The sequence below is a fragment of the Chamaea fasciata genome, unplaced genomic scaffold, assembly GCF_029207755.1.
Source record: "Chamaea fasciata isolate MVZ Bird 193981 ecotype frontalis unplaced genomic scaffold, bChaFas1.0.hap1 SCAF_4, whole genome shotgun sequence".
Lineage (NCBI taxonomy): Eukaryota > Metazoa > Chordata > Aves > Passeriformes > Sylviidae > Chamaea > Chamaea fasciata.
In genome coordinates this window covers 65,232,300-65,248,869 of record NW_027094089.1, presented here as the reverse complement: position 1 = coordinate 65,248,869, position 16,570 = coordinate 65,232,300, and the positions used below count along the sequence as shown (strand labels likewise).

General features: G+C 33.7%; 1 protein-coding gene across 2 annotated transcripts in view; it reads left to right on the top strand.

The window, feature by feature from the left end:
• MAN2A1 (mannosidase alpha class 2A member 1) overlaps window positions 1-16,570 on the top strand; it is a 112,839-nt gene that overhangs the window by 53,376 nt on the left and 42,893 nt on the right. For both annotated transcript variants that reach the window (XM_066181836.1, XM_066181835.1), the window contains exons 11-12: window positions 415-529; window positions 3,379-3,446. In XM_066181836.1, the coding sequence (XP_066037933.1) occupies window positions 415-529; window positions 3,379-3,446 (183 nt within the window). The remainder of the gene's footprint in view (window positions 1-414; window positions 530-3,378; window positions 3,447-16,570) is intronic.

The window sequence follows — 16,570 nt, the reverse complement described above, 5'->3', positions numbered from 1 at the left end:
ATCCTGTGTAACCACAGTCTTGACTTGGTGACCAGTGTTTCAGGCTTGTCTCCACTATAGAAACTGAAAATCAAACATACAGATTGCAAAGTTTTTCCTAATCTTTCCTGACATTAGCATTTTGAAAAAGTATTTGGTATTCTGAGGGTACACCTTTGGTAGCACAGCATACCAGAGGAGGAGATGTACCTCACTCTCAGTATGCAAGAATATAATTCAGAATGTTTCTGCATTTTTCGGGCTGGTCACCCATTGCAACTAACTCTTCTTAATTTCATGCTATATTGATGTTAAAAATTTTACTTATTTTTCTGCAACTCATATTTTTGAGTGCTTTAATGTTTTTAAATTTTGATGTTACAACATTGAATAAAACAAATTGAAAACTAACTCAGATTTTAAATGTTTTAACAGGCTCTTCCATTCAATAATGAACTTGAAGAAAGTGATAATTGACTCTGCTCATCTTCTTATCCTAAAGGACAAAAGTTCTTATAGCTATGACACAGCAACTCCATTCCTGAAGATGGTGAGCTCTCTTCCTTGATTTTTTCCAAAAATGAAGTATGAATTATGTCTTTTCAATACAATTTGAGTAGCCCTGGGAAACATCAGAATGAAATTTGCAGCTTATTTCTTCTCAGAAATGTGCTACTTATCACTCTTCATATTAATTGAAGATACTAGAAAGTAAAAAGTGAACATGTCAACCGAAAAAAATGCTGAAAAAAGCCCACACAGCTAGAGGAAAGGGACTTATTTTGTTCCCCTTTGTGAGTTAGATAGTAAAAGCAGGTGTTCTAATTTTCATGTCATAAAGAAATATGATATACATATTGGCATATACATATGATATACATATGTAAGTAAATATATAATAGTATGCAGTTCTGTAATTTGTCCTCACTTGTAACTTAAGCAATGTGGAAGAGGAAAATTTCCATCCCTAACAGAAGTCTAACCTTAGTTTGCAAGATTAGGTCTGGATAATAGCTTGTGGGTTTTTTTCCTTCGCTGAAATGATTTGAACCAGGAATGCTCAATGGAATGGATGATAAAGTCAGCAATGGATCCTCATGTACCATTTTGAGATCTATTTTACAATGAAGAACACCTTGCAGAAACACGCTTGCTAATATCGCTTTCTTTCAGAATTCTTAATTTCTTCACTTTCTGTACAAAAGTCCTCTTCTGTGATAGCTGGGGATTTTTAGGAAGTTTACTTGAATGCATTTACGCTGAAGAGAGACAAAATGATGCTTTAATTTCTTTGTGCATAAACACAGCAGGATTAAGACAGTCTTTATGATATGTTTATCTCACACTTCTGACATAATAAAGATGGCATACATTCTACTGGTTTAGTTGGGTCAGGTATGCCATATCTTGAACTACACTTCCAGTCACATGTATACATTAAAAAAAAAAATTAAAATAGTTCTTTATACTTTTTATGACTTTTATACACATAAATATTTATATATGTGTATGCTATGTGCTTGTGTCACAAATATATGCTTTTTCTCCTCTTTGGAAGATGAACGTACACTCTGAAAAAGTAGGAATATTTTGGAGGCACTCATGGGATGAAGGTTTTACTCCTGCTCTGAATTATATTGGAATACATTGCAACGTTGCAATTTACTAATATTTTGTTGTACCTGTTCTTCATCAGTCTGGATTAATACCCCACTGCATTATAAAAGTACTAATTGCAGTTTAAACTGTATATTGCCTAGAGCATACAAATTCAGTAAGATATTATTACTACTGTGAAAGCAGAAATTAAAAAGGAAGTTCTTATTTCAATGAATTTTTGTCTGTATAAAATAAAAAAATTAAGGTGATTACAAAAGCAGATTAAGATTTATCTGTATGCCGTACAATATCTGCAGCAATCATTAATCTAGTACCTCTGCTCTACTTTGAATATAGGAACAAAAGCTTTTTTATGTGGGATTTGTGGACTGCTAACAGGAGAACTCTGGTATACTTACAGAACCTTTGTAAACCTTTAGCAAATTGGAAGTTCAAAGAAGTACATTCATTTTGGAGCACAGATTGTAGTATTTTGGTGGCTGATGAAGAATTGCTCAGAGATGGGCATTTAGAATGAATTGTCAAGAGAGTTGAGAAAGACAAGTGATGAAGACTCTAAGACTGAAAGTGGCAGTTGTTTTTGAGGAGTGAAGAAATCAAAAACACTTAGAGGTACAGAGCACAGGACCATAGCAGAGCATTCCAGCAGGTACAACCAGGGAAAATTCCCCTTTTATGAAGGCAGAAAAAAATGCAGTTGGGAATCAGACACTGTCGAAGAACGCCGGAATGACACTGCTTGCACTTTTTCTACTCTTCTTAATTATTAGTTGCACACAAAAGCATCATGTGAATACTTTGTACTTCTTGTGTTAAGTTTTACGAACTCTACACTAGTAAACAAAGAAAAAAATCACTTGGAAGGCCGTACACTGCAAAGTAGAAGACCCTTAGAGATCCCAGAATGACCCAGCTTTGGTTGGATCATGGATGAGGTTCAAATTGTAAAAGTAAAGCTGCAACCATTACACAATTGATGTATGTTAGTCTTAGTTCTTCCAGTGCAGAAGGAAAATTTTAATGTAAATGACAATTGCTGGATTTGAAAAACATGATTTTAAAGATGTTTTGAGGAACTGAGAATTCTGCACTTCAGTTTCAAAGTCTGTAGTGGTCATCATTGTAAGAAGTGACTGGAATGCACTGCGAATCATCAGTTTGGCTGTTCTCTTAGGCTATGCAAATGACCCAACGTCTTGCCTCTGCTTTTCCTCAGTGGAAGCGAGCCCTGTACCACACCCCAAAATACATTTTTTGAAACTTTTCTTTGTGGACAATATAAAGTAACAATTAGAGCTCACAGGAGACTACAGAGTGAATCCTTGTGATAAGTGCACAGGAATGTAGTGTTTCAGCACGGGAATTTTAATAAAATGTATAAATAACAATGTATATCAAAACTTTATAGCAAGGGAAATTTAATAAAAATATGTGATAAGTATTGCAAAATTTGAAGAAAGTTAGTGATTATAAAGTGACTCTTGTATGCAAAACTAAAAACACAGTGTAATAATTTGATAATGGAATCTAATAAGAGCTTAAAGGAAAACAAATATTTCCCAGTGAATTGGTCAAAGTGAGTGTCTTTCCTTTGTCAATGTGAAGGACTTAGTTTATGAACTTTTGTGGCTTGCCATCCTCAGTAATGTGCTAAAATAAGCTTTGGTTTATGGTGTTGTTAATGTGGTTTTGTGCTCCAAAAATACATATGATAAACAAAATTCATATATTATCCATTGAAGTGTATTCAAAAGCAAATTCAAAGATGTTCTCTTGTAGGATGATGTTCAAGCTTCTCAAGATTCTTTGCCACACAAAGCTGTTATAAAGCTGACATTGCAACCAAGGTAAATAATTTATATATTATTCAGTGTCTGAGATTCTTTTAGCAATATATGTGTTTTCACTACCTAGTAAGTAGTTTTTAAGCCATTTCCCTTTTTTTTGTCTTCACTTTTTCAATTTTTGCTCAAAATAGAGCTAAGAGTGTAAAAAAAATAAAGAAAATTTAAAAAATTAGTCTGGGAGATTATGATAATATTATCATGTCTAATTGAAAAAGGACACAGCATGTTAAAACGATAGGCATTTTTCACATACCACGACTGAAGTAAGTATTCTGTTTCTTTTACAGCATCATAATACTAAATAGATTGTGCTTGAGAGAAGCAGTAGAAGATTCTACTTAAGCAGAATGACAGGTGCCTCAGTTAACTCTGTGAGCAAAATGTTAAGTTTTTATAAGGTCTCAAAATCACAATTTGTTAATACTGAATTGTCTTTAAAAATCAAGTAGAAGATAAACTAGGACACTGTTCTTTTCTAACTCCAAATTTCCATTATATTAGGAGTGGTTACTTTTTTATTTATATGTAGTTGTAGAGTATTCACCTGAAACTGGCATCCTGCTATGCCCATGAACACTCAGTATCCTGCCTGAAACAATGTACGCATTCATTTAAAGTGGCTGATCCAAATAAAGTGAATAAGATATCTGGGTATGAGAGCTGCTGTGTGTGTAAATGAAGTAATACAGGGTTTTTGCTTGCAGAACAGAAGATTTAAATTTGTTTAAAAAGCAGTGAATGCTGTTTTTGCTGATGTTAGCATTTGATTTCTCTAGTTCTAGCAAATGGCAAGCTAATAAGACTTGCTTGCCTGATTCATGCAGGTGTTCAACTATTCATCAGACTAACTGCTACTGTTAAAAAAAAATATAATTAAAGCCATTGAAAAAGTGAGTAAAGTCTAGTTCTTGTGAACTTTTGGGTGAAGCTGTCTTCAGTCCTCCAGCACTAAAAGAACATAATGTGTCTAGTGTATGTTTTTCTCTAGAGCATGCTTTTTTTAACAGAACTTCTCTTATTGGAGTGCTGTATAGATGCTAATATATTATCTTAAACTTGTCCAAAATGGTCAAGAACTCAAGTGCCTATTTATTTAACTAAAATATTTTAGCTTTTCAAAATTATCTCCTCAGGTTTCTTCATTGGAAGAGGATTGTATATGTAGTGTATAAGCGCTTGGTTGGAGGCAAGTTATGATGGTCTGATGTAGACTTTCTTTGCCATTCGAGGATAGCTTTATTACCTTTGCTTTCCTTACCTAGGTTTGCTGTTGAAATTTTCCCTGCACCCCTTTCATCCCCTAATACACCTTTTTTTTTGCATACAGTGTTCCACTTTTGTCTCTGCATAATATGCTGAGTAAGTTTTTCCCATTTTGGTCTTAATTAATTTCAGACATTTGCCCACCCCCACCCCCCCCCCCCCGACTTGTATATGAAATAGATATACATGACATTACCATTAATATTATTCTAGTGGACTACTAAATTGGTCTTAACTTACTAAGAAGATAGTACTAGTAGAAAATTGCTAACTCTATGTTGTCTGGTATTGTGAAGATACCATACAGTCATATAAAGTATGATATATATTTCAAAGACTGCAATCAAAAATATGGGGAAAAGAATGAAGAAGGGTGCAAAATTAAACAGAAAGGGCAAAGAAAGATTATAGGAGAATATTGATATTACTGACTAAACGCTGGGGGGTTTTTACATCCTTTTTTTGAAACACTTTGAAAGTAATGCATAAGTGTACACTACTTCATGTGTCCTTTATTGTTAAAATTTTCATTTGAATATCTGTTTCTTAAACTGTTTTTCTTATGAAAATTAACTTAGTCACTTTAGGCTTCTAACTTTGTCTCTGGTTGTAGTCTGAGTCTCCACTAACTTTATTACCATTGGGAAAAGTGGTATGTAAGCTGACACTGTAACTACTGGTTAAATCTAGTATTCGATTATTATGATTGCATCTGAGTTTTCTTGTAAGATTTAATGAAAAATGCTATTTTCAGTAGATACTTAAACTCAATACAATAAATCTGTTATTAAGAGTTACTATGCTTATAAAGCATATAAGAAAGAGTATAAGAAAGAAACTGTTTTTTTCCATTTAAAATTTTGGGACATCAGCAGATTTTAAATCCTGATTTTCACCAAAACTTTGTTATTTGTGTATCTTCTGTTCCTAATAGTCTTTATTATTCACGAGTGTATAATTGAATCTCCAGATTTCTTTCTGCTAGTGTGTTCTAATATGTCATTATATGGCATAGAAATTAAATCAGTGTAACTGCAAGGTGTTACTTTTCTTTGATTTGCTGTGTATTTTTGTATTTTTGCATTTCCATGTGAGAATTTAAAAAAAAAAAATTTGTTTTCTAGATCGTTTATTCTTATGTAAGTGTGGTTCATGTCTCATGAGTTTTGGGGGACATTTCTGATGGGAAGCTCATAATGGCTTTTCAAATCTCAATTTTTTCCCCCCCTAATTTTACCGGTTGCAAATATAACCAGAATTTTACAGGAACATAGTTGGTAGTGTGCTTTTTGCCTCTTTCATCCGTCCTTCCTTTTGTTTTTTTTAGTTAAGTGTTGCCTTCATTGCTCATGGAAGTTGTAGTTAGTAATAAAAACTGATCTGACAGACTGTACCGGAGAGCTACAACAACTCAATTACATGAAAACAAAAAGAAAGCAGGAAAAGATCTATATTTCTCTTGGTAATGTTCTAGTGTGAAGTATCTCCTTATTGTTATATAGTTGAGAATTATCTTTCAAACTTCTTCTAAGCATGTGCCACCTGTACCCTATTTGGTATTGTTTCTGTCCCCATGTGAACATCTCTTTTCTGTAGTGCTGTTGCGATATCTTTATGAATCCATAACTTTATTTTAAAAGTATTGTGTTAATTTTGATGAAGTAAGTATACTGGGTATTTTAGATCTTAACTTTGATTCCACCACCTCAGGATGACTACGTGGTCTTATGATCAGGCTTTTGAATTTTGAAATTATGGAGTCTTCAATTACATTTAAATCCCTTTTAACTGATAAATGAAGTTGCATGCTTTTTCAAAAATTATTTATTTCAGCTGAAAAATGGAGCTTTCACAAGATAATATCCAACTAGATACAGAACTATTTCAGTCTTGTTCTGAAGTTTAAAATTACTGCATGTCTTGGAGTCAAAGCTACTGATACACTTGGGGAGTGTGCTGATAAATTGGATGCCGGTTCATACTTTGTGACTAGGCAGCCATTTAATATAATAATAGGTTTTCAAGAACAGTCTGCTGGAGGTCATACTACCTGAATGTGTAAAAGACTTGCACTCACTGGACTTGGTGGGTGGGGGATATGTTTGTACCTCTTGTTGTCCAGTTTAGGCTGTCAGCAGCAGATGAAGGACACGCTGACTGTGAGAGGATGGGTTTTCCAGCCGTTTCTATCTGTGCAGTTTTTGGAGATAGCATTGCAGGGGGCATGATACACAACCAAATGACTGCATTGACTGTCTGCACCAGCTTGGATCTTGTGGTGGTCTTGTTTGGCACAATATGGTGAATCTTAGTAAAAAGGCCTAACAATGGCGATTAGGTTTTATCTCTTCTTCCCCGCTTTTGTTTTAAGTCCTGAACCTGGGCAATTTCAATACTGAGCTCCACTGCACTCTATTCTATCAGAACTGAAGATACTATGGCATTGAAAAACTTTAAAAATCATCAGTTTAGGGTTATTTTTAGTGCTAAATCAGCTGTTCTTATAATTTAACCAGAAAGAACTTTTGTCAGCTAATCTTACAGGAACAATATTATATAACCTTTTTATCAGGCCAGTTTTATAGCTTAGCAGACACTATTTCCATTAGCTGAAATATTTAGGTTGCCTCGAGGATTAATTATAGGAGGACACACTGTAATCAATTATTTCTTCAAAGATCTTTCAAAGCAGTTTAATGATATCCACCTTATAAAAGAAAGTTTCCCTTTTTTGAATTGGGGATACAATATAATCCGGGCTATTATCCTTACCTTGTTACCCATGAGCAGGTTTTGGCATAAATTTGTATTTAATAGAGTTTCGGCCCAAGTTGTGTTTATCCCATTAAGTCCAAAATGCATAGTATATTTTGAGAAAGAAAATCCCAATTTACGTCAATAATTTTTCAAATTGATAATCTTTTCAAAAATTCACTTGGCTGGGTATTCACTGCTTTTTCAACACATCTCTATAACGTAGAAATTAAAGCTATGTTGCTAACTTTAATGTGTGATAAAGAATACTGTACAAAAGGCTTGACAGAGACGTGTGTATGTTACTGTATTTGGTTGGATGACAACAGCGAGTATAATTTGTCTGGGAAGGAAACTTTATTAGTCGCATGCCATAAAATGTGTCTTTGTGAGTTAAGAAAGTGACTGGATCAGGGTAATACTCTTTATTTGGCAACTTTTGCTTTAATGGTGATTTTTTGTTTCATTTTTTTTTTTCCCGTTTAGATCTATGTTGCCCAGTTTGGTGCAATCTATCTAAACTTTAGTCCAATGTATTTACAAGGAGAGGACCCTCCATCAGAATATTACATTTTAATAATAAACATCTTAAATGCCTTTTATGCTTGCATGATTTCAGAGGCATATGTATTCCTAGTTATACTCCAAAACAACTGGGAAAAAAGGACAGTTGAAACAAAGGTATTTTCAATTCTCAATGAAGGAAAAAACCAAGTTTAAAGAAAACAGGAAAGAATACCATAACATTTAAGATGTGTTCATAAATATTTGTGGCAAGTCACACATTGTTAATATGCACACCTGTTCCCCAGAGAAGAAAACTGATCGTGAAAAAGCAAGCAAACAAATGCTAATCAAACCAATAGTTTAAGTTTTAATTGATTGAAATAGTGATTGCAATATCCACAACCTTGTGTTTTTCTTTAAGTGAAACCTCTGTATTAGTATCTTTCAGGGAGGCGGACAGGATGAATAATCATTTAGTCAAGCCTTAATACTTACTAGTTCTATTAAGAAACAATGCTTAATTAAGCTCTTCTATTAAGCATACAGTAGTGGAAGTAGGTGACAAATTAGAAAATACTTTAGAGGTGATATACGAAGAGCCTGCACTTTCCAATACTCTGGCTGCTTAGGTTGAATACATCCTAATGGTCTTTTGAAAATTACTTTGAAGTGTTAATCTCAGTGTTCAGCTCCCTGATAAATTTACTAGATTTCAGGTGACCTGTAACTGCCAGGAACATGTTTTGTTTGTAGTAAACTCAGGATCATTTTGACTAAATTGATTGGGTATTTAAAAAGCATTCTCCTTGGTTTTTTATGATGGAAGAGCTGTTGCGGAGGCAATGAAATGCTTGGCTGACTCAGGATAACTTAGATGTCTGAATTTTGAAATGTCACTAAATGTGAACTTGAAATAAGTGTTTCATTCTGGTAAAACTGGTGTTCATTCAAAATGAATAAAAAAGCATGACACATTCATTCTGTTTTTTAGGTGGAACTTAGCAAACCAGCAAACTCTCCATTGAGAGACTAAAGGGACAGGAAGTGAGGGTTATGGAAGAGTTTCACAGCACCTTGTTCTCTTTATTCTCACTCTTTGTGTAAGGTCATAACAGTTTTTCATAGGTTCCCATATTTTCTGTGCAAGTTTTCTACTTTTAATGTAAAAAAATTTTAAAAATTTACTATATAGAGGCTTATCTCAGGACTGGCTCCAGGCACTGGTAGTTTACATCTCTTTAAAAATTTTATCTGTAAAGTCTAAAAACAAAACAAATAAGATAAAAGATGGATGCCTGGATTTGTTTAAGGGCTTTAAAATTGAACTGTGGTACATTTTTTGAGGTACGATAAATTTTCATTATAAAGAAGAAAAAAGCAGCTTTGATTTTCAATAAATTGTACTTCAAAGCTTTTTGCGAAATGAGTTTTAGTTTTTAAAACTCAGTTTTTGAATGCTATGCTTCTGAATTCAAGTTATTCTAGAAGTTGTTAAATTCTAAGCTTTAAAGATCAATTTTTTAGTGTGTAAAAATTCTTAAACATCAAACTTTTTTTCAGTTTTTGGTCTGTCTTTCTGTGGATGAACCAATGACAGTCTGTTCTAAATGTTTTTGTTAACTGACTGTCTTTGAAATTGCCATTGCAAAATTAAACCAGTAAATAAGTTCATAGTTTGTAGGATTCATAGAATCTTTGCAGTTTTTCTAAATTGCACAAATTTAGTCCTTTCATTTCACTGCACAGAATATCAGCACCTTTTGTTGGGGTTTGCAGTACCAGTACAGTGAGACAGTGAAGGTGTTTGATACTTCAGTTGCTATAAAAAATTACAAGATTAATATAAAACATGACAATTAAGTCTTACAATAAATTTCTGGTTTCTTCTGAGGACACTGTAGTGGAAGTATCATGAAATGCAGAAGGAACAGGTGAACTAAACATACTCTAGGGGAAGGAAAAATCCTGACCTTATTTTCAAAACACTGAAAGTGATCATTGTGAAAGAATATGGTAGTGAATGATTGAATACAGCTGAAAGATCTGCATTGTATGCATGTATTTGTTGAACCAGTTTTGGAAGTAGATTCTACATATTTTCAGTTTATTAGTACATTTGTGTATTATTTCTTTTTTTCCAGGCACTGGCCTCTTCAGCCTTTTTACTGGAGTTACCTTGAGGCAATATTGTAGTTAGTCCAAGGCTCTCAAGGCACAGACTGAAGTGATATGGAATACTTAAAAGTCTTTCTGCTCTTCTGAACCAGATTTTTTTTCCCTTCTAAATGCAGATTTATAAAGCCTGCACTACAAGAGGAACAAAGAAAGGATTTTAGTGAAGGTACTTCATGATCCTGAAAAAGTCAGGGGGCTTCAAGCCCATCTTGGACCTCAGAACATCTCACAACTTTGTGGTAAAAGAAAAATTTAAAATAGTGCCTTTGGACTTAATCCTTTTATCCTTAATTGGAGAGTAGTTATGTGCTTGAGATTAGGGTATGTGTGCCACTACAATCCATCTAAATCATAGGAAATATGTGTATCTGGCATATGTAGTAGGTACATAACATTTAAAAGTCTTGTCTTAAGTTGATGTAGATTTTTTTCATGTTCTCAAAATATATAGTTTTTGCTGTGCCGTTGTCTGTGTTTTTTGTGAATGCTGTTTTCTTGAGGGTGTTCCATGGTTTGTTCTTGAGAAAGCCACACAAAGGTCCTGTTTGCTGTGAGAGTGGAGGGATGGATTATGTGCCTATTGTCTGCCTAATTCTGTGCCTTTTACATGAGCAATGGATATTATAAAGATTTCTCTGTTGAGTTATAAAGGAGAGAATTCATAGGAATGCATGTGTGTGTGTTCTCCAACCTTTATTTATGAGTCTGAAGTTCAGATTTGGCATTGTCATTAGGAAGGGTAATCCTGCAGTGGTTTTGAAATGTCAGTCTAAGATCGTGGAACTTTTTTATAAGTACAGAATCAGTGGTTTTATTTATTTGTATGTTAACCAGAACTGTAATACATTACTGCTCTTAGAAATAATATGTAATTTTTGTATAGCTCTAATTCTAAACTACACATTTCTTTTCAAATGCTGTTATAATTATGGCATTATGTTGTGTTAGCTGCAGCTCTACTGAAGTACATTTTTGTAAATTTACTTATTGATAGTATCTCTTTATTTCTTGATGTCACCAGTTTGATAGTATAATGAAAAGTTGATCCCTGGATAATAGATTATGTTTCCACCTTTTCCCACCTTATGAAAGCAACACAAATTTGTTGTGTGTGGTAATACGTTGTGTGCTGGTAATTTGAGGTTAAGATTACTATCCTAATAACTCTTATGCAGGTTATTATTCATAAAATGCAAAAGATGTCTTATTTAACAAGGCGGGGGGGAATCCTACTATTTCTTCATATACAATCATATTTTACTGTGTATATTCAGTATTAATATTCTACTCTAGAAGGAACATTTTAATTGGATTATGGTTTGTTGCTTAGATGTAAATTGATTTTTTTTTCTTGTAACATCTGTGACGGTATTGATGAATTTATAAGAAGCTTGTCTGGATGTAATGTAGAGGAACATATTAGAATTATTTATTCTATTTTTTTTGGGTAAATCGATAAATCTCGTTAGACTTTATCCAGTCAATTAAGAGACCCCTGGGGGAAAGTACTGGAATCTTTGGGGGAAGAACCTGGTTTTCCCTAACTTAATAGAAAACTCTTTGTTTAATTTGTTTTTTAATAAACCACCCATATTCCTACTGCCCCAGGTTTTGTGTTTACATCTGACACTATGTCTGAGAGTGTAGGTCCTAATCATAAACAAAAGACTTCCCAATTTAATTCAATGTCTAGGATTTTATAGTCATGAATGCAAATGGTTTCAGTGTCTGTTGTATCTCAGAGGAGTTATGTTTAGTGTCTAGCAATTATTGAAACTATTTTAATATAATTAGGTGTGTTGATGCAGTTTAAGCACAATTTCGCTGTAGTTTCATATGTTGCTTTGACCTTAACTTTGCGCTACCATCACTCAGTTAATAGACAGACTTGCTGGTTGCCTAGCTGTTTTCTAAATGTTCATTGATAAATGTTAGCTATCACATATTATTCAAATTTTATCCTTTGGTCAGTCTGAGTAGGGTGGAATTTTTTTGTGCAAAGGGAGGCCATAAAACAAGTAAGGAATTCTTTTGGTGAGATACTAAAGTCACAAGTTATTTTCTTTTCTATCTGTCATGCTAACAGAGTATAATGTAAATAGATTATAAAAGTTGGCGTCATACTGGCAACAGCCACTCTATATAGGACTGATATTTAAAACTGTCTTGCTAAACTGGAGACATTATTTCATAATTGAAGAAGCAGGCAAGTGGAAGTATTGCACATCACATGGGAAAACAATATGTGGACTGACCAAATGGACATTAGTGAAGCAGAAGAAGACTAGGTATGACAGAAGATGAAATTGAGAGTTACTTGTATGGTGTCAGAGGCAATTCTGCTCTTGGATAATTTAGGTGGAAATGTTCTTTGTAAAATGCGGCTGAAATAGTGTGCTATACTCAAGAGTGATGAAGACTTCATCAAAAATATAGGGGGACACATTGTTTAGGGTTAATGGGAAAATAAGAGCACTAAGTCAAAGAAAACAAAGTGAGTTTGAAAGAGCATCATTTGTTTAATTTGAAAATACTGATAATAAGGATGATACATCTATAAGTGCATACAGGTTTCTTACAGTCATTATACATGCAGTGAAAAATAGGAAGACATAATTGGAGGAAATTTTGAAAATAAATAAAAATTAAATTTTTTATTAGAAAAATTTGTGCTTGAGCTGCAGAACAATATTATCAGATTTGGACTTTATCAAGACTAGTGATTGCAGCATTTTTCAATGTTTGCCCTACTGATTTCTCATTTTGTTTAAAAGGTCAAGCTGCAGCAACCTTCTAGTCCACAGGGGGTTTTGTTAATATCTAGATTTTCCTTACTCTCTTCAGTTTACTCCTGGGAGTCATAGCGAAATGGGGTTTTTTTAAGTACCTGACATGACCTTAGGTTATAGGACAGTCTGTTTTGTGCGTAGACTTCTGTTTGACCAGGTGGAATAAAAGAGATAAATGGATTGGTTTAAGGCATGTAAGATCTTCCAGTGATCTTAAAGGCTGCCTGATGTTTATATAAGAACTGGTTGCTCTAATGAGAGAACATCTCTGCTTAGAGTGGTTGTGCACAAGCACAGCAATTTATGTTCTGTTTATTGTATAGGAAAACAGAATTTTCTGTTCAGGACAAAAACATTTTTTCCTCTAACAGATGTTATTTTGTCACTTGGCAAATCTGCTGTTAAAGCTGGAGTGCTTTTGTATCATTTTTGATGAAAAGTTGTCTGAGTGCTAGGTATTTTAACTGTTTTATGCATTAAGTGTTTGCAGAGTGATGTTTGGGGAGGGTTGTGGAGGTCTTTTTTTGGTGATTTTTAAAAATTACTATTACTGTAGGTAGGTTTCAGATGTGGTGAGGAGTATTGAGCAGTCCAGTAACTGCTAGTAGTAACTATAGACTGGTAGCAACAGATCAGTTCTCTGTAGGAATGAATGCAAAGAATCAAGAAATTTCCTCATACTGGAAAATCCTGCGTTTTCCCTTTGTCTCTCTACACCCCTCCCTCTCCTCATCCCCCAGAAATTCTATTTCTAAAAGAAATATCCTAAATCCCTAACATCAGATTTCTGTAAATTAGTGGGTATGATTTAATACTGGAAGTGTATTTTCCCTTCTGGAAAAAACCCCACAAAAACCTCTGATGCATCTACTGGGTATTGCTGATTTTGTTCCCTTTTGAAGTATTAACTAGGAAGAAAATTATTTTTGTATTATTGGACAAGTATCCATGCATATCTATTCCAAAATACATTAAGTAATTCGTCAGGGGCTTATGGGGTTTTATCTCAAAATTAACTGACAAATTGATTTTGATACTTTTTGTTTCTGTCCTTTTTTTTTTTTTTCAGTAGAGTTTGCTGATATTGATTGGTATTATTGCTGCTATTGAAGGTATTTTCAGATGTCACTGATAATAGTTTGAAGTACACAGAGAGACAGAGTTCAGTATTTACAATAACATATAATAGAAGTAGTATAATCTTGGCGAAATCATGAGAATATTTTACATTTGAGAAATAGATATTAATTTCAAAGAGGGGGAAATAAGGATAGTTTAAAATACCTGCAGAGTCAAATTTTCTTTGAAATGAGTATGAATCAGACCTTCAGAAAGTGGAGGATATTGGTCACAAGATTTGCCTGCATAAGGGTTTAAATAACTCTGTCCAAAACTTTCTCTATTGCCTAAATTTCTTACAAAATGAATTTTGAATAGAACTGAAAAGTGTCTTGACAACCTGTGAAACACACAGCTTCTGAAGCTCAATTTAGTAACTGAGAGAAGAGCTGTAGGAAAAAAGCATTAATCTACTGCCAAGGAGAGTGTCACAATTATGAGCCTGCACAGTTGGCTTTTGATGTGTTTTGTTCCTAAAGGAATATTAAGAACAGACCATCAATTGAGATCTTGGAAAATGTCTGATTTCTTTAGAACCAGATGAGTATTATGAACAGATAATATCCTGAAGATTGTGCGTATGGCATTTATTTTCAGAACAATTATTTTATAGGCTCTATGATAATATTTTATAGGTCATCTTTAGTAATTCATAGCAGAAAAGCATACAAAATGGATGAGGGGACCTGTACCTAAAATGTTATGTTATTCATACTTTTGACTAAGGAGGCTTTGACCCTCACATCAGGGACCATTAGAGTTTTGAAAAGAGCTAAGTAACTTTTTTTTTTTTTTTAAACCTACCAGTTTGAGTAAGTATTCAGTTTTCCTTCTTAAGCAAAGAGAATCTTGATGGTTAGGTTTTATTCAGTGTTTTTTCCCATTGCCCTCTACAGCAAGGAAAGACGTTTTTAAATTACAGGGGAGTAGTTTTTGTGCTCAACTTACTTACGGTTTTATTCTGTATTAAAAAAAAAAAAGGAAAGAAAGAGGAAAATAAGTATCTACATGTTTTCTTGGGCTTCAGTGCAAGAATCGCAGAGGTGTTCAGGGGAGGTTGTACATATGTGCACAATGAACAGATAAATACCTGGTTTAAATCGATGGTCTTGATTCTTTTTTTTCCATTTGCCTCCATCCCTAAAGACATGCACCTGTGCAATGGCAATTCATGGCAGTTTCTTAGGATTCTAATTTTCTTGGACTTCTGGGGACATTTTTTGTTGAAATTCAGACATATGTCAAAAGTCTTGTAGTTTTGATTTTTTAATGGTACTTTTGGGAGCTACCAAGAAGTGCTTTATGCAGTTTAAATGTTAAGCCCTAATTTGTTTCTACCTCATATAAATCAGTGTTCAGTAATGAAACATTAGGACCTCCTAACTCTTCTGTCATCTTTCAAAGCAATTTTTCTTGCAGTTTTAAGATGTGAAACAGTTTTGATTCTATTTACCCTGTGAGATGACTTATTAAAAAAAAAATTCAGTTTTGTTTACAATTTTAAAGTCATAGTCTTTTCAAAGTCCATCAACAGTCGAGAACACAGAATACATTTCTAGCTGAATTGTGGTTTCTAACCCGCCAGCCTTTCTCGTGTATTTTAACATATGTAGTTACTTCAGTGCCTTTTCTCTATATCATATAGCTTTTTAATCAGTTTTCATTACTCCTTTCTTGACATTTTCAGAACCCACATGCATCTGCTTGTTCTCATTTGTTCTTCGGTGGAAGACCACTGATATAGTATATAATTTGGCTTCATGGCTTGTATCTTTTCTCAATTTTCGGTGTACTTGTTGCCTTTTTTTTTTTTTTTTTTTTTTTTTTTAACCACTTAAGTGGTTTTTACCTTGGCCATTATGGCAGAAGAGTGAAAGAAACTGATCAGCTTTGAAGGTCTTGTTTGAGTAACTGCAATAAAATTGTGCTTATGTGTCCATAGAACTGACTCTGATGAAACCATTTATAATGGGAAATGCTCCAATCCATCTCAGAATGTTTGCTGGAGAAATTTTAGTGAAATTGGTTAGTCTGAGCTAGAGTTCCTCAAGGAGTTGGTTCTCCAGATGTATTTGAATAAAGTTACTCTATTGAGCAATAAACACTGTTGTCTTGAACTCTGAATCTATGTGCCTTGAAGAGGTGGTTTTTGGACAAGCTTTTATCATTGATGATGCTTTGACATTTACTAGTAGTGAGTTGTGGTTTCCCACATTAGTTGAATGCATCTCTTGTGAAGGAAGGATGAATGAACTTCAAAAGGAAGTAGTAATTATGGTAATTGTGTGGCAGGTGTTAGCAGTAAATGTGTGTATATGCCCATATGTTTATGCTCATTGGAGAAAAAGAAAACAGTGATGTTTTGAAATAATGAAGCTCTTCTGTTTAAGAAACAATATTCTTTTAGGAGGCAGAGATTAAAGTTATTCAAGATGTAAATCTTCATTCATATTTTTGTCTGTAAATAAAACTATAGCAGTGTACATGTTTTTTTAAAATTTAATAATTAAAGTATTT